The sequence below is a fragment of the Mustela lutreola genome, chromosome 7 (genome assembly GCF_030435805.1).
Source record: "Mustela lutreola isolate mMusLut2 chromosome 7, mMusLut2.pri, whole genome shotgun sequence".
NCBI classification, from domain to species: Eukaryota; Metazoa; Chordata; class Mammalia; order Carnivora; family Mustelidae; genus Mustela; species Mustela lutreola.
This window is the reverse complement of record NC_081296.1, coordinates 137,907,692-137,926,391: the sequence shown is the minus strand read 5'-3', so window position 1 is coordinate 137,926,391 and position 18,700 is coordinate 137,907,692. Positions and strand designations below refer to the sequence as shown.

General features: G+C 39.5%; 2 protein-coding genes across 3 annotated transcripts in view; both read right to left on the bottom strand.

The window, feature by feature from the left end:
* The window catches only part of NEK9 (NIMA related kinase 9), a 37,053-nt gene extending 31,805 nt beyond the window's left edge, over positions 1-5,248 (bottom strand). For both annotated transcript variants that reach the window (XM_059182785.1, XM_059182786.1), the window contains exons 1-4: positions 4,898-5,248; positions 2,456-2,633; positions 687-742; positions 72-142 (exon numbers count right to left, since the gene is read on the bottom strand). In XM_059182785.1, coding sequence (XP_059038768.1) covers positions 72-142; positions 687-742; positions 2,456-2,633; positions 4,898-5,116 — 524 coding nt within the window. In that variant the 5' untranslated portion in view covers positions 5,117-5,248. The remainder of the gene's footprint in view (positions 1-71; positions 143-686; positions 743-2,455; positions 2,634-4,897) is intronic.
* Positions 5,249-9,925: 4,677 nt separating this feature from the next.
* Positions 9,926-18,700, bottom strand: part of TMED10 (transmembrane p24 trafficking protein 10) — a 40,760-nt gene continuing 31,985 nt past the window's right edge. The window contains exons 4-5 of the mRNA XM_059182792.1: positions 13,417-13,543; positions 9,926-13,000 (exon numbers count right to left, since the gene is read on the bottom strand). Coding sequence (XP_059038775.1) covers positions 12,879-13,000; positions 13,417-13,543 — 249 coding nt within the window. The 3' untranslated portion in view covers positions 9,926-12,878. The remainder of the gene's footprint in view (positions 13,001-13,416; positions 13,544-18,700) is intronic.

Sequence of the window (18,700 nt, the reverse complement as noted above, 5' to 3'; positions counted from 1 at the left end):
CACAAGAGTTGGACGGTTAACCAACTGAGTCACCCAGGTGCCCCTCCGTTCCATATTCTTTCACTCATTACCTATGAAGGATTCCAGCTTTATGGATACAGCTCACTGCTGAAACAATCTGAAATAGGTACCACACCACCATCTATAGAAAAAAATAATAATAAATTATATTTGGATGGGAAACAAAAAAATTCCACTTAAATAAAGACACACACACTAAAACAAACAAAGGAAGCTACAATCAGAGGTTATGATTCAACATGACCTGACATCTCTTGCTTGGAGGTTGAGTAGGCAAAGAAAAGTGGAAGGGGTAAAAATAAAAAGCAAGTCATCATAAAACAGTTCCAATGCCATTATAAAATATAGTATGGTGAAGCAGAGTTCTGGGAAGAAATCCAAGAAGAATGTAAAGGTATAGAAAACTGGGCATACCAGTCTGCAGTAATAGAACCGGGAAAGAAAGCCCATAGAGAATCATGATGTGGAGGTAAAGCGTTTAGGAAGCAGCTATAGACAGCTTCCTTGTTAGAGGTTTCCTTTCTCATGAATAGCAACCAGAGCCTGGAAGGAGTCTGAACAAAAGGAAAAAAACACTCTTCATTGTTGGAAGAGTAAATATAGGCCTAGAATGCAAGAATCACAACAATACAATTCTAGCTTCCTTCCACAGAAGCATGAATTACCTCTTCCTCAAACAACTTGTCCTTTTGACGAAGGATTTTGTCATACAGGTTCCCTCCTACAATTAAACAAGAGAAAGGTGTGAAATGCTTCATAAAGATCAAAGCTTGGCTCCTGTAGCTACTAGATTTTAACAGCTGACACAAAAAAATGAATCTCTCTTGACTTTTTATAAAACCCTCCCTATCCTTCAAGGACTATATCCAAAGTCTTCTTCAAAGATTCCCCTCCCTAACAAATGAGGTTTGATGCAAAAAATAGGAAGTACATTTTTAGAAAAGAGAAGAATAAAGGCCAATCTTTTATTATCCCAAGTAACAAAATACCTTGAATTTCTTCAAAATCAGAAGATTTTCTTCTCTAGAACTCTTTTTAAAGAAATCTGCAATGTTTCTGTAATAACTCTCTGATGTGACTATTAGAACATTTGGGCTATACCTGTGATGCAATGTTTTGTATGTACAGGGGCATCTCATCAACAACTTCCTTTTTTACTACTTCACACTAAAAAGGTTTCCCATAATTTAGGGGACACCCTAGACTGTTTCCATTCATTACTCCCTTTACTCCTTTCTGCAGAGTAAGTCTGAATGTGCTTCTCCCTTGCCTTAATCAAGTAACAGACTACAAATGATCACCATTCATTTTACTTCCTCCTAAAACTGTAACTCACACCTTAGTCCTGGCTCAGTTTCACAGCTTCATTTCCCCTGCAATTTAGTAACTCAGTGTTTTAACAAATCTACCATTTGTTCTAGTCCCTCCTAACCACAAAGGAAGTTAATTGCTTGAGGCTTCTGCTACTTCAGAAATCTTTAATATAATCTTGTACATTTAGGGTTGATCAGAACTGGCAACAACCATAGTACACAAGAGACAAGACAAAAAGTTAGAAGTCTAAGAGCTTTCTCTTAGAGATTTAAGTGAAGGATATGCTGGGAATTCCTTAGCATGTAGCTTAAGAAAGGGCTTTGAGGGTTCTCCTATGTAACAAGGATAACAGCTAGTACAGTGTGTATTAAAGATTTGCTATACACCAAGTACTAAGCTGTGGGGTTTACATATTCATTTAATACAATCACCCTAGGAAAGAGGTACTGTTATTAATAAACTCATATTAAGATGAGAAAGCTGAGGGACAGAGAAGTTTCTTGTGCAAAGTTAGAGTTAAGAAGTAGTAGAACTTGTGATATGGATTTAGAGTCTATATTCCTACGACTGAGCTAATACTGCTATCTTATAAGCAAAATGGTCCAAAGAAATCAGAGACCAAATAAATTAAGGCCATGAATTGCTATGTGTCATTTTCATTCAGCTTTGATCTTTGAACCACTTTTCCACTGGACAGCTTTGGCTGAGTCGATATAAATATCACTTACAAGATTTCATTAAATATTACGTCAAGCCAGGCACTATGTCTCTAGTGCCTAATTAGATGTCTAACATTAATGCCTAACTAAAGTCAATTCATGTGAAAAAAAACCTTGAAAAGTGAATGTAAAATTCAACTCGACAAATAATTTGAAGATGGAACTAGAAGCATAAGAGAGAATTTGAGTATGCCGGGAAAAATCCCTCCCCTTATTTCGTAAATCACTTAAAAATTCTCCAAAAACTCTTATCTTAAATTATCTGAACTATTTCTCTTAAACTAGAAATCTGTTTAAAGTTTTTAATCAACGTATATGCCTCTTATTTTCTTCTCCCTTTCAAGGTAAGTACAAGCACAATAATGTCCTGCCAGAGGAGGTCCCACTGAATTTTACCTTACCATTACAATATTCCAGCTCAATCAGCAGAGTGGTATTGTCCATGAAGTGATTGTAGTAGGCAATAATATTGTCATGCTGCAGCAACGCCAGAATAACAATCTCATTCAAGGCATCACGACGTTCCTTCTCTGACAGTCGGGTCAAATCAACTTCCTTCCACACAACCAATGAGTCATCCTACAACACAGTAATAGAGGTATCGTGCTTTCCTCTAGCCTGGCAGAGAATGAATCCACACCTTGATACGTAAGCCTAGAAAAAAAAAAAAAACTTCCCAGATGGGCAGAGACTGACTCCTTTCATTTTTTCCTTTAAAGAAAACAGGAACAGAATTTAATGGTTCTTAATACAATTGAACATTGTCATTTACTACAGGACTGGGGAAAGTAAAGCACTAAGATACTGTGACATTGTTGCTACACTTACTTAATTTGCATGATGTCAATTCCAGGTAAAAATATGAGCGAGGGGTACATCTCAAAGATTTCTGTTGAAGGACATCATGACAAACTGCTACTAGTCATGATAAACACTGTAGTAGGGCGAGAATACTGGAGATATGGAGAACTGGAGAGAGTAGTTACTTAGAGTTGACCATAGTTTCTTGTAAAATGGAAATATTAAAACTTACCTCTACTTGTATAAATTTAGATTTCTCTAGAGTGATTTCTATTTATGCTTTCTAGATAGAATAAGTCATGCCTGAGGGCTTAGAATTCACTTCCCTTACCTGCCCTATTTTGGAACTGTGTCTCCTACAACTTTTACACATCATGTATTTTCCTTTATCCATGACAATTTATCTGCAACTCCCAATATTCACTCCCTTTTATAACACTCAAATTCTTTACTGATACTGCTCTCCAGCCCAGGAGCATCCCCACCTAAATCACTCTCCCTCTCCTTTAAAATGATTCTGCCAGGCCTTTTAGGGGGATATCCTGATTAAACCTTCTACTGTGCATTTATCCAGTGCAATCCATTCCTTCATTTTCAGAACTCATACACTGATATGATATTTGTGCATCATTTCTCATTTATATACACATACAACTTAAATGCTCTTTTCTTACTTACAGGGCTAACTTGTCTTCCCACTGATATATAACCTTCTGGAGGGAAAGGGCTGCTTCTAATCAACCCTTTGTAAATTCACAAACCTAATAAACATTTGGTGATATAAATAATGCTATGCCAGTTTTGGGAAGTGTAATCAAATTTAACATAAAACCAACCTCAATAATCAAGATCAACATGCTAGAAAGGCATGGGCGAGGAAATGTGAAACTCTGTTCTAGCCCAAGATTTACTTCTAATTGAAGTGTCAAGTGATTTAAATATACTGTCTTAGTTTCTTTAATTATAAAACAGAAATAGCAATGCTCATCTCTTTTTCATGAGTACAAGTAAGAAAAACAGATACTAACGGTAACCCTAAAATCATACACTAATGTTGCGTTAAGATAAAAAACACTTGAAGATTTTTTCTTGCAACCATCCCTCTCCTCCATCTTTCAGCCTTAAAAGTATGCTAGCTTGGAACACACCCCAGAACTGCAGATGGATCACTTATGGATGAATCATCATCATCCAAAGTCAAGTTTAAGACTTTAGGGATCACATCCAAATAAATGATGGTTAGTTTTTGGAAGTAGTCACCACTACAGGATTTCAGGTCAGTGTTATGCTCTACACTTGGGGGTCAGTGATCCACGAATCTCTCCAAAGGATCTGTATATATGCAATAGGGGATGGGGGGAGGGTGGGATCATGTTTCCATCAGATTTTCAAAGGAGTCCTTGCCTCCCGCCAACCCAAGTTAAGAAACAGTGGCTCAGAATGTATCGAAAAGGTATCTCCCGTGCATAAACACTGATGAAGAAAGCAACGACGAACCCACTGATCTTCCAGAAAAATCTCCAATTAAGTGTTCATACCTGAACTTAAAAGATAACGGCAAAGACACGGAGTTGCCACTGACGTGGGAATTTTGAAGATACGCCCCTCCTCTCCACCCCGACCTTGGAGAGCTATACACGTGAGAGGAAGTTTTGACAACACTTCACATTCGTATGCCACTTTAATTTACAGTTTGCAAAGTACCTTCGTTCGATCCTCAAAATTAAACTTAAAAAATCAAGGTTATTTTTTAGGATAGTCATCATTAACCCCAATGTACAGATGGGGAAACTAAAGCTCAGAGAATGTCTTGCTCAGTTCCCCGGGTTCGACAGAAACGACCAGTCAGTAAAACCAGTCACCTACAATTCCCAGTGCAAGTGAGCTGGAAGAATGGAAAAGACCCTGAGACATACACCCTGCGGCCAGGCAAATCTAAGTGAGGCCGAGGAGCGAGCCGCAGGCAAAGCCCGGACCCGGTCGGGGCTGGGAAGCGGGGCGGCGAAGGAAGGGCTGGGGCGGCCGGAGCCAGGGGCCGCTACCTCGGTGCGGCGGTACAGCGTGGCCTCCCCGAAGGCGCCGCGGCCCAGGATGCGGATGGGGATGTAGTGCAGCTCCTCCTGCTCCGCCGCGCCGCCGCCGGCTCGTGGCCCCGGGCCGGAGCTGGGCCCCGGGCCCGAGTCCCCGCCACCCCCGGACTCGCTCCCAAAGTCCGAGTTGATGGAATCGCAGTGTCGCTCGTACTCGCCCAGCACCGACATGGTGGCGGCTGCGGGACCGGCCTGCGTGTCCCCAGCGGCGCTGGCCGCACTACGCCTCTCTCGCTTCAGACGCCGGCCCGCGGCTCCGTCAGCCCAGCAAACCCGCGAGGCTCCATGGTGGCTCCTTCCCCCTGACCCGGAAACAGTTCCGGGTGCTTCCGGCCCGGCGGGCTCTCCCTCCCGCCCCCAACGCCCTCACCGCCTTCGCTCGCCCACTTGCTTAGTCTCGCGGTCCTGGCTTCCCTCCCTCCCACCTGCCGCTGTGCGTGACAGGGAACCGGAGACCTCAGGCTGCAGTAGGGGAATCGCCTTCGGGTGTGTGGACCCCGCCCCCGATCCCTGGCCACGTTCCAAACAGCTTCGAGGTCCGGAGGTCGCCCAGTGGCTTTGTGGCGCCAGGCCTATCTCAAGGGCAGTGATTCCACGTGGAACAGTGCTCTTTGTTTAGTGAGATACTGAAGATACTCCAGTAATCGGAAATGCTTGCCTCCCCTCCTGTCATCTCAGTCCGTGGGCCCAGTTATTGCTCCCGGAGCCACCCTAGGTCCCTCTTCTATGCAACTCCAAAAGTAATTCAAGTCAACGCTCCTTACACTCTTTTTCCAGATTTAACATTCTCCTTCCGTGTGTATTTCCACATCTTTGACCGTCTCATTTCATGCAACGTTCTTTAAAGCACTAGGTGTCAGACAGTGTTTCTGTGGGTGGGAAAGCTACAGGAAGGTGTTCCTTACCCGCAAGTCACTGAGAGAATTGTAATACAGTGAAAAAACATGTTCCATCAGTGACTGACCTTGGTCAACTTTACACCTCTAAGCTTTTTTTTTTTTTTAAATCTGTAAAGCTGAAGTTACAGGACTAACATCACAGAGGTAACAGCTAACTTATTAAGTGTTATGTTCCTGACACTATGCTAAAGGTTTTCTTTCCTGGAGCCATCCCACTTAATCCTCATATTATTTTCATTCTATAGAAGGAACGGAGATGACCCAGGTTAAGTCACCTGCTCAATATTACACAGCTAGTAAGGAGAGCTGGGAGTCAAACCCAGTAATCTGGATCCACACCATTCAGAGAGCATGATGTTTTGGGACCAAGAGAAAGTTCTGTGGCTGGAGGCCAGGGTATATGTGGTATAAAAGCAAAAGAAGACAGGGCCTCAACTGTTGAGTTTGGCTTTCCTGGCAATAAAAAATTATTCAAGATTTTTAAGCAGGGGAGTACATGATTAGTAACTGTGTGTCCCAATTTGCTGGGGAAGTCCCAGTTCACACCTTTCCCCCAGGAATAACAGAGCTTTATTTTGCTCAAGTGCCCAGCTCAGACAATAAACAATACAGTCACTTTATATAAGACCAAAGTTATATTTTACAAAGAACAATGTGGAGGACAAAGACTAGAGGCAAGGAGACCAGTTAAGAGGAAATTTATAGTCTAAGAAAAGAAGAGGCACTGAAGTATTTATCAGTGAGAGTAGAAAGGAAGTCCAGATTTAAGAAATCCATCTGAAGAACATTTTTTTAAAACTTCTTAAAAACATTTTATTATTTTACCTGAGAGAGATAGGAACAGAAAGCATGAGTAGGGGAGGGGAAAGGGGACAAGCTAGCTCCCCACCAAGCAGGGAGCCTGATGCAGGCCTTGATTCCAGGACCCCAGGATCATGACCTGAGCCCAAGGCAGACACTTAACAGACTGAGCCACCCAGGCACCCCATCTGAGGAACATTTAGAACTTTGTGATCAGTTGAGATGTGGTTGATGAAGTAATTGTGAGTCCAGGAGATTCACTTTGTGATTTTTCATGAGGTGGACAGTGATAGCAAGCAGAGGAAGAAGATACCTGGTAGAACAGGATAGGGGAGTTGTGAAGGATGAGTTCACACTCCTACCTATGACCTCTCTACAGCTCATCAGTGACCCTTCTAAGGTATGATACCCTACACTCTGCATAAACATTCCACACTAGCTCTGAATAGGAGAGCACAAGGGACTTCTGTCTCCCTTGATCTGGGTGGAATATTTCTATTAGTATACTAGCCTTTGTAACAATAGTCTGCTTATACCGTACTTGTACTTCACAAAGCTGCTTTTCCACATCCAAAGCAATCCAAGGTAACACAGCTCTTCCACTAGATTACATCCTTATCTGCAAAGCTTGAAAATACTGATGTCTTGTTATGTTCTTTGTTGACTATCTCCATTCATTAGAATGTAAACTTCACAAGAGCCTGGATTTTGTACTCATTTACAACTATGTATCAGTGCCTAGAAAAGTGCTTGCTATTAAAAGCTTAAAAATTATTTGATGAGGGGGCACCTGGGTGGCTCAGTGGGTTAAGCCTCTGCCTTCGGCTCAGGTCATGATCTCAGGGTCTTGGGATTGAGCCCTACATCAGGCTCTCTGCTTGGTGGGCAGCCTGCTTCCTCCTCTCTCTCTGCCTGCCTCTCTGCCTACTTGCAATCTCTGTCAAATAAATAAATAAATAAAATCTAAAAAAAAAAATTATTTGATGGATAAATATTGGGTCATTATCACCTATGTGTAGAACATTTTTTAAACCTAAATGCAAGCCCAACTGATAATCCCTGTCATATTTCATTATGTTGGTTTCATTCCAGTATGCCGGATTATATAGTTATTTTTAAATTTCTCAATCAATTCATTCTACAAACACTGAATACCAACTTGTGCCAGGTGCTGAGTTACAACAGAAAAAAAAAATAACGTGGTTCCTACTCTCATGGAGCTTATAGTCCATATAACAAATAACTAGGCAATTACAACTTTTCAGTGCTATAGTTAAGTACAAGCTCCTAGAAAGGAATTTAGGAGGGGCATCTTTCCAAGCCAAACTTGCTGGGTTGATGAAGGTTTTCTGGAGAAATATGCAAAATGTTAAGTCAGTGATGGCTAAACAAAGTAGGGAGATCATTCTGGATAGAGGCCATTTCAGCTACCTCCTCCTATTCATTACAAGGCACTTTGAGGATAGGTATTGCTTCTTAATTATCTGAGTCTTCTCCAGAGTTTAACTCAGCACATTAAACAGAATATATGTTCAATAAATGATTTTTTTCTTTCAGTTAAAAGAATGGAAAAGGTAATTACTTAAAATCGAGAGTAAAGAGGTTTCAGCCACAGCTTTCTCATTTTATTCTGGCATCTTTGCCATGAGGAATGATAATTTTCTGTAGCTTGGTTAGCCTGGTATTACAAATTGTTTTAGTTATAATGCATAGATACAAACTTAAGAGACAAATGTCCTGTTCTCTTACAGAGTATGGAACAGAAACACTCGTGCTCAGTTCTTCATTATACTGGATACAGATGAAACTAAACATCTGGCCTTTGAATATTCATAAATCCAGAAGTACTGAACATTCTGAAGGTATAACTGATTTCAGACTGCCTTTGGTCAAAAATGGATATATGTTGTATTTTAACAAGTAAACAGGATGCTATATAGCAGAAGTTCCCAGTTGTGAATGGCAGATCCCTGGGGCCACAGAGTCACTGTAAAGATTAAAAAATCTACCAAAGTACCAAGCGAAGTCTGTACCTTCACTTTCCAATATTAGCCTCTAGCTACATGCAGCTATTAAACATCTGAATCGCGGCTAGTCTGAATGGAGATGTGCTGTAGCTGTAAAATGCACAATGGACTTCAAAGACTTTATATGAGAGAAAGAAAGAAAAATACTCGTGGGGTGTCTGGGTGGCTCAGTCGGTTGGGTGCCTTACTTCAGCTTGGGTTGTGGTCTTAGAGTCCTGAGATCCAGCCCCATATTGGGCTCTCTGCTCAGTGGGGAGTTTGCTTCTCCCTCTCCCTCTGCTGTTCCCGCTGCTTGGGCTCTATGTCAAATAAATAAAATCTTAAAAAAAAAAAAAGTAAAATATTCATTAATCATTCTTATATTGGCTGCATGTTGAAATGCTCTTTTGGATATGTGAGACTGTATTATTAAAGCTAATTTTGCCTGTTTCTTTTCACTTTACTGTGATACTAGAAAATTTAAAACTATACATGGGGTGTATGTTATGTGGGATACCACTACAACAGACTGAATAATTAATATGCCAAACACATACTACCATTTAACAAGCATATGATACTGCTGAGATGATTAAGTTCATTTAAAAGTTTGGCTGAATTCGTTCACCGTTTATGTTCTGTGAAAGTAAATCATCAGTGAGAAATAAGACATTTTTAATATTAAAAATTATATTCAAATTTGGGAATCCCTACTTTATAGACCATAGATTCACTGACAAATTATCTGTTTTTTGGAGGACTGGAGATTGAGGGTAAATAAGATGCCAGCCTTCAGGTTGACTCTTGGAAAGGAGCTTTATGAAAAATGTTCAACTGTAAGTAAAAGGAAGGAGAAAATCGCCTTAACCCACTGGACTGGATTTTATATATATGTAATGGGCAAAAAAGCAAGTCCTGAGAGGTTCTAAACTGGGAGGGGAATTTTAAGAATGAATGTAAGGGAGAGGACACTCGGGAAATAATTCCAATAGCAGTTTCCCAAAGAGAAGCTACAGAAAATGCTTGGCTTACAGAACCCTACTTTAGCCTTTCTGAAGATGTTAATTATTAAGTTTATATACACATTATATATAGCTTACATATTTATATAGGAGATAATAAAATTTTCTTAGCTCAAATAAACTTTATTGATCTGCAGTAAATCACACAGAACCTTTTCTCTAATTTATCACGGGTAACTTGCCATACTTTAAAACTGAAGAAAATGGAAGAATTATTGCCAATTCAGACAAAGATACTCAATACACCTAAAATGGTTTCTGCTAGCATTTATTTGAGAAAATTTACACAAAAATCTCCAATCCAACATTTACAAGTGAATCTGTAGAAATCCCACATGCCTCTTTCCATTAAGCAAACAGACAAATGGCTAATGACAGGAATTTATGATAAAGGTATTAACAGCGCTTAAACTGTATCATTCCCCTATCTGTATTATACAGACTGTGTTGAAAAGGCTCGAAATGGCGGAAAGCAGAAAAACTCTTCATTTTTAAAGCTGATTTACTCTTGCACTAGACTTCTATCAAAGGCAAATAATTTTTACTTTTCTGATAAAATGAAGGTGTAATTATCAATGAACTTTAAACTGAAAGCACAAGTGTCTGAGCTGGTATTTTTGACATGTGAGTAAAAAGGAAAGAATGGAAAAAAAAATCTGTTTCACAAAGTCACACTCAGAAACAGAAACATCATTGAAATAAAATATTCTCCTCTCCTACCTTTTTCTTTGCCATTTTGTCAAAACAGAAAAACTTTCATTGCTTCTGAAAAAGGGGAAAGGCACCATTCAGAAATATGAGAGTTTCTTATTAGGCTAAAGGTACTGAACAAAATTTAACCTTTAGACCTCTAAGAATGGATCTGACCCACAAATATGGTTATTCTCTTCCCTACTTGAATGTATCCTCTGTCATCTAGTGTATGTAATACCACAGATGGACTTTCTCAACATCCATTGTCCTTATGTTCAGGATTTGGCCTCCAGGTTCTCAGGAGCCATACCCAATTCCCACCAGCAGATGGCAATGTTGTACAAGTTAATGCCACACCAAAGGCATTCACAGAAGTCAAGAGTGGGGGATAAAGGGCTTTCGGGTTCACAGTAGCTGGAACATTAACAGCCTGAGATTTTAACAACATAACTCACTCCCTCTTTTACTTTTGTATTTTACCCTGGTCATCACAACAGTGTTGTAAATTCTAATGCACTGCTTAACCGCAAGCTATATGCCCTAAGTCCTGTAATTCTTGCCTCTGCAGTTAGACAAAGCCCTGTAACAGCCAGCAGGGGTTAAGGGAGTACAGAAAGGACAGTCTCCTAATCCATTTTCCTGGGTGAAATGGAGAATTTTCAAGTGACATTATTTTTCTTAACTGTCCACAAACATGCTCATTTGTAACCATACCTTTGCTTACTTAATGGCCTTTAGGTGCCTTACATTCCCATAGTAATTCTTGGCTTTGTGTTTGCAACATTCAGTTTCAAGTATTTGTTCTATTCATAATCCTCCTAGATGTGTTTTTCTTAGACCGCAAATGTCTTAATTTGCTAGATGGAACACATAAGGACAGGAATTAAGTCGGTGACCGGCCACATAAGAGTAGTTGGTAAATTTTACTTGTATTTTCCTTGCTAGAAATTATGTTAAAAATTCAAGCAACCACATATCTGACAAAGAACTTGTATCCAGGATATATAAGGAACTCTGTAACTTAGTAGAAAAAACAAGCTAATTAGAAAGTGCGTAAAAAGGATAGGAAAGGATCTTTCATTGAGGAAGATATATGGACGATAAATAAGCACATGAAAAGATGCTCAACATCATCTGCCATTAGGAAAATGCAAATGAAAACCATAATGAGGCGTTACTAGATACACCTATGAGAATGACTACAATAAAAAATAACAATAGCAAGTACTGGAGAGGATTTGGAGAAACTGGACTGGTCACATGTTGCTGGTAGGAAGGCAAAATGGCAGTCACTCCAAGAAGAGAGTAGGATGGTTTCTTACAAAAATAAACACGTGCTTATCATACAACCCAGCAACTGCCCTCTTGGGCATTTATTTATCCCAGAGAAATGAGAATTTATGTTCACATGAAAACCTGTACATGAATGTTCACAGCAGCTTTAGTAGAAATGGCCAAAAACTGACAATGACCCAATGTCCTTCAATGGGGGAATGGTTAAACAAACTGTGGTACCTGCGTACCATGAAACAGTCCTTAGCAATAAAAAGAAGCAAGTCATTGATAACATGCAGCAATGTGGATGGATTTCAAGGGAATTATGCTGAGTTTTAAAAGCCAATCTCAAAAGGTTACATACTGTATGATTCCATTTATAAAACATTCTTGAAATGACAAAATTAGAGATGGAGAACAGATTAGTGGTTGCCAGAAGTTGGGGCTTTGGGGGAAAGAAGGGAGCTGGCTATGGTTATAAAAGTAGTAGTACAGGGATACGAGAGTTGGGACTGTTCTCTATCTTGCAGTGGTGATCACACAAATCCACACCTGATAAAACTGCACAGAGCTAAACACACATAAATACACAAAAGAGGTTCGAGCAGTTGAGCACAAATATTTTAATTCTCTAAAATGAAGTCCTCTTTAAGAGTTATGTACAGTACAAAGCTCATTTCTATGAGGTGTCCATCTGTCACCCTTTCAAGAGACATGGATTTATGAAAGGAAATCACCAGAAGCTACCTAAACATTTCAGCTAAGGGTCAAGAGAAAGCGAAGTGTGTTTTCACAAAGAAATCCAAAGAGGACAATCAGAATGAAACAAGTTCAACATGGTCATACAAACCTTCGTAAAGAACTAAAGTGGAAGCCCAAGCTGGTGAGCAAGTAGGAAAAGGAAAGAAAACATGGTTCAAACAGATCACAGGAGGAAACCCAGTACAAATGCTGACTTTGGCATTACCTAGGTAACCCCTATTTTTTGTTATAGAGGACTCTAATAATAGTCCTATCGTTGCAAAACTAGTCCCAATGCTACCAAGTTAAAAAGAAGTCTCTCACTGACTTGTTGGGTGTAGGCAGTAACCCCTGTCCTCCCACACCAAAAGAGATCAGTTCTGGCAAGAAAGCTCCAATGTGCCTTGACAGTGCTGTTAGTAGGATGCCCTAGGTCAGGCATGTCCCAGTGATGTTCAGCCAGCCGAGATACACGGTGGGAGGAGACTGGGCCTTATTACTCAATCAACTTCTTGGCCTTGAAGAAGCGACGCAGGTAGAAGACCTGCCAGGTGGCTAGTCCAATGAGGCAGAACATTGAAAAGATGCTGAAGTACAGGACCCGAGTGTTTGTTGACTCTAAAAAAACAAAAGTGTTATAAGGCAATGAAGTGAGGCTCAGCAGGCTACACAGCGCGAGGGGGGAAAGTAAATAATTAACTTCACTCAGTCCCTAGACCTGACAGTAGATTTTGGATTGTTTTTTCTTAAAAAAGTTCACTGTTCTAGAAGAAAAAAAAAATTCACTGTTCTACATATAAATGTTAGAAACTACAAAGATTACTACTGTCAGTTTGATACTCAATAGGCTGAGAATATGGTCAACTGCATACCACAGAAATTTCTATTCCCTTCAAAATCTAACAAAGCTCATGTACCTGGAGAAGCAGCAACACTGAAGTAAGGGATCATCCCATTCCCCCATCCCTATCTGGCAAAACTGAGAAAAGAGCTCGGTCCCCTTTATGAAGAAACCAGAGCTGCTCTCCCCTCACCATTGGTATCTCGCATCTCCTCCTCTCGCTTCTTCATGTAGGCAAAATCGTTAACGATGGATTCTGAAAGGTCTTCTAAGCGTCGGAGCTCCACCTCTAAAGGCTTGAGCTTCTCAACCTTGGCAATCTGGAAAAGAAAGGAATTATGAACCCACTCCTTGACAAAACTGCTTTAGTCTAGAACACAAGGCGACAGATGAGTCTTTGAAAAGTTTCACCAAACCCGGGGCACTTGGCTGGCTCAGTTGGTATAGCATGTGACTTTATCTCAGGGTTGTGGGTTTGGGCCCCACGTTAGATGTAGAGGTTACTTAAAAATAAAATCTTAAAAAAAAAAAGTTTTACCAAACTTAAAATCTTTTTTGTTACCACTCTAACATATTTTAAAATCGGGGCTTCTGTCTTTCTGCACAGACTGTTCCTATGTTTCCATCTCAGACTTTTTTGATACTTTAACTTTGATTAAAACCTCCTTGGAAGTACTATAGTATGGTAGGTTATAAAGAGAAATATTTTCCCAAGATTTCTTATTTTATTGTTTAAAAGATTTTATTATTTATTTAAGAGAGACACAGCAAGAGAGGGAACACAAGCTGGGGAGGGGGAGAGGAGAAGCAGGTTTTACACGGACCTTCTACTCATGTCCAAGAAAGAAACAACATTTATCAGCAGTTGGAGTCATTATTAGTCAGACGTGATTTTATTTTTTTTTTTTATTTTTTTTTTTTTTGAAAGATTTTATTTATTTATTTGACAGAGAGAGAGATTACAAGTAGGCAGAGAGAGAGAGGAGGAAGCAGGCTCCCTGCTGAGCAGAGAGCCCGATGCGGGACTCGATCCCAGGACTCTGAGATCATGACCTGAGCCGAAGGCAGCGGCTTAACCCACTGAGCCACCCAGGCGCCCAAGTCAGACGTGATTTTAAAAGAAACCCTCCAAATTCCCAATACACAATGCACAGGAATGAGAGTATATCTAACTATAACATCAAGATAACAACTCAAACGATAACAACTCAAACTATAAAATTAGAGAATTCTGGTTTGCTCCTTTAAATCCCACAATAGCTTTAGGGTTTATATTGGAGCTCCAGAGCCCAAATGAATACTAGCTTTGCTAAAAAACCAAAAAACAAAAAAGGCAAAAACAACACTACAATTTTTTAAAAAGAATTACATAGCCAGTTATCAAAAGAAATCTCTGAGGACTTCCCTGTATGCTAAAGAAGGAAGGATGTGAGAAAGGAATGAACTGTTTTCCTTTCTCAGCCCTGACCACGGTGAAACCTCCAAGAGTACCTAGTAACTAAAGGCAGATATGACAAAAGCAAAGATTTCATTATTCAATTTTTGGTTTTTTTCCCTATCAATCTAAGACTCTGATTTACTTTTAAAAATGAGGATATGCCACCAGAGTTTTCTAGATCTTAACTCATATACCAGTTGCTCTTAGATCTTTTCTACATAGAGAATTCATCAAAAATTCTTTTTCTGTGGGTGCCTGATGGCTCAGTTAAGCGTCTGCCTTCAGCTCAGATCATGATCCCGAGGTCCTAGGATCGAGCCCCTCGTCGTGCTCTCTGCTCAGTGGGGATTCTGCTTCTCCCTTTCCCTCTGCTCCCCTGCTCATGCTCTCTCTCACTCGATCTCAAATAAATAAATAAAATCTTTAAAAATTTTTTTCTGTAATTGCTTTACTCTCTATTTATTTTATGCTCTCTATAGAACTCCCTACCTTTTCTTCTCTTTTGTCCAATTCACCTTCTTTGTTCTTTTACAGTTAATGTTAACAGCAGTTAACATGGGATGAATAGAAGAGTTTAAGGGTGTTCTTATGCTCTCTTTGCGCATCTACATTCTGCACTGAACATGTGAAGTTACTGAAAAATTAAAGTTATTTGGGGAAACCTGGGTGGCTCAGATGATTAAGCATCTGTCTTTGGCTCAGTCTGAGATCTCCAGGTCCTGGGATCAAGCCCCACATCTGGCTCCCAGTTCAGTGGGGAGTCTTGCTTCTCCTTCTCCCTCTGCCTCTCCCCCTGCTTGTGCTCTCTTTGCCTCTCTTTCTCTCTCAAATGAATAAGTAAAATCTTAGAAAAAACATTTAAAAAGTCACTTAAAATAAAACTAGAAATTGCTGTTAGAATGTGGATATAAAAATTAAGTATTTATTTATTTATTTATATATTTTTAAAGACTTTACTTATTTGAGAAAGAGAGAGCACAAGCAGGCAGAATGGCAGGCAGAGGGAGAGAGAGAAGATGACTCTGATGTGGGACTCGATCCCAGGACCCTGGGATCATGACCTGAGCCAAAGGCAGCCATTTAACCAACTGAGCCACATAGGCATCCCTTAAGCTTATATTTAAATAAGGTACATAAAGTGTGATGACTCTGCAATGATCTACCTAAGTTTTCTTAGACTAGATGTACATTTTCTTACATTCGTAAAGTGTTGGCTTAGAATAAATGACATGACTGACAGCTAGAAACAGAATGAAGCTAACGGACTGTAACATTTAACTAATGGTTAGTTAATGCATTTAGCTAACTCTCCTAGCTTAATGCCCAAATGCCAAATTTTGTCATTAATTTAGAATACATACCTGTTCATCTCGTATAGAGCCACAGAGCAAAAAAATTCCCCAGGGAAAAGAGATCAATACAAGATATATATAATAAGCTCAGCTTTCACCTGTTTAATACTTTCCCTCCTGGTTTATACTTTTATCTCCAAAGCTTCCTGAATGAGATAGTATAAAAGCAATGGCATGAAATTTCTTTAGCAACAAATGATTTAGGGTTCTCTAAATAGAAACTTGCAAAAAGAACTGGGAATGAAACTATGGCCATGCCTCTACCAGCTGAAAATATTCTTTATTTTAAAGATTTTATTTATTTGAAGGGGAGGGGAAGCAAGCACAAGCAGGGGGAGCCACAGAGGGAGAGGGATTAAACAGGCTCCCCACTAAGCAAGGAGCCCAACAGGACCCTGCAATCCTGACCTGAGCTGATAGCAGAAGCTTAACCAACTAAGCCACCCAAGCGCCCCTGAAAATATTCTTTAAAAAAAAGAAAATATATATATATATATTATATTGAAAACTACTTCTAACCCTCCTCACCTTTTTTGTTAAATGACAATAGGCCAAATGCCTAAAACCTGAAATGCCCTAAAACCTGAAAAACCGAGTAAACCTGGTGTTCAGGATGGCCTTTGTAGATTACAGACCAAAAATCCTGCTCCCAATCCTTTCCTTTTCTGATGTTTCATTTATTTTTTTGTTGTACAAGCAACACATAAACATGCTCTCTTGCTACACATGTCAACTATTCAGAAGCAAAGGGAACAAAAACAAAAAGCCTACCTTCTTCACATGGCTCCTCAATTTCCATTACTCACACATTCCTTCTCAAAGGTAACCATGGTCATGCATTTGGTGTGTATCTTTCTAGACCTTGCTAGAAAGATACACGCTATTTATGCTTTGGTGTGCATATAAATGTACACAGAAACACACAATTAAAAACATATTTATTAATGGGGGTCTAACTGCACACATTGTCCACAGCTTGCTTTTTTTCATTTAATAAGATCTTTCCAGGGGCGCCTGGGTGGCTCAGTGGGTTAAGCCTCTGCCTTTGGCTCAGGTCATGATCCCAGGGGCCTGGGATCGAGTCCCGCATAGGGCTCTCTGCTCAGCAGGGAGCCTGCTTCTCCTCATCTCTCTCTCTGTCTGTCTCTCTGCCTATTTGTGATCTCTCTCTGTGTCAAATAAATAAATAAAATCTTTAAAAAAAAAAAAAAAGATCTTTCCAAAAACTTATGTGCTTATAGATTCACCTTTTCTTCTTAACTGCTACCCAGGATTCCATACTGCCTACAGGTCATTGTTTACTTAATCATTCAATTCCCCAACTTTTTTCCAGTAGAGGCACTACTCCAAACTCTAGTTCTATTCATAACCACACAGCCCAATTCCCATTTTCCTGATGTTTGAAATGTTGTTGATGTTATTTCCTCAATGAAATAACCCTTACTCAACCCTTTCCTTAATTTGGTAAATTATTTTCAGCCTTCTATGAGTGGGATGAAGGTCTCTTTCCCTAAAACACATCTCTGCCTAACAAACAGCTTTATTTACTTGATATTTATTTTAAATCTAGGAAAGTTAAAGAAGTGCCAAGAAACTAAAACAATGTTGAAAACCAACTTTCTATTCCAACCATCTAACACATTGTGGATACTCAATGGAAAGTAACAGTAATAATTGATTTATTTTTACATTTAATCTACCCCTAGAGATTAAAAAAAAATGTACAAAGTGGTCTTTAAAAAAAAACAAAAACATTTTAAGACCCTAACCACAGTGCTTTCTTGAGTGCTTACTATGTGCAAGGAATAAAGATAAATGATGATCTCTGCTCCTAAGAAGCTCATAGTCTGGTGGGGAGGCTCATATAAAAAGCTATAACCATAATATAAGGCATTATATATTAACTTCTACAACACAGGCACACATTAAAAGTGAAAAGGAAAGAAAATAGCCCAAGATTAATCATAGCTGCAAGGATAAAGGAAAGCTTAACAGGAAGTGGGGGAGGTGGGTCTCACAAATGCCGCAGGATTTTCAAAGAGATGAGAGAGAAAGACATTCAAGGCTGAGGGGAACTTGCAAACCAAAACACGGAGGGAGGACACTGCAGGCAGACCTTGTTTAGATTGTACATTGTCTGATGTGTGTGCGCGTACTCAACACACACCCATTCTTGGGGGAGGGTGATTGGTAATCGCAAATATAATGCTCAAAAATTCAGGTGGAGCTCAACTGAGCAGAGGATGAAGAAAGTAGTATAAAGAATTAGATCTATCAGTATATATCCACAATGTGTATATATTTTATCCCTTATAATCTTGCTTAATCCTCATAACCCTATATAAGGTGAATATTATTATCCCTAAAATTTTCAGATGAGTAAATTACAATTCAAAGTGTTAAATAACTTGCCCAAGTTCTCAGAGCTTGATGGGAGTGGAGACTGGAATCCAAGTCTGAATTTATATTTTATTCTAAAGGTAATAAAAGTTGATGAAGGAGACTAGCAGACTCCAGTAAGTTTTTTCTGGATCAAAGGTTAAGTGATCAAGCTGTATTAGGCCACAAGGATCTGGGTAAGTTGTCCAGTTTATTAGTCAAACTTCCCTGGTTTCATGCTGCTATTTTAATTTTTACAGACTAAGAGAGTAAAAATGTTATGCAAATTGTCATCACTATTCTTTTTT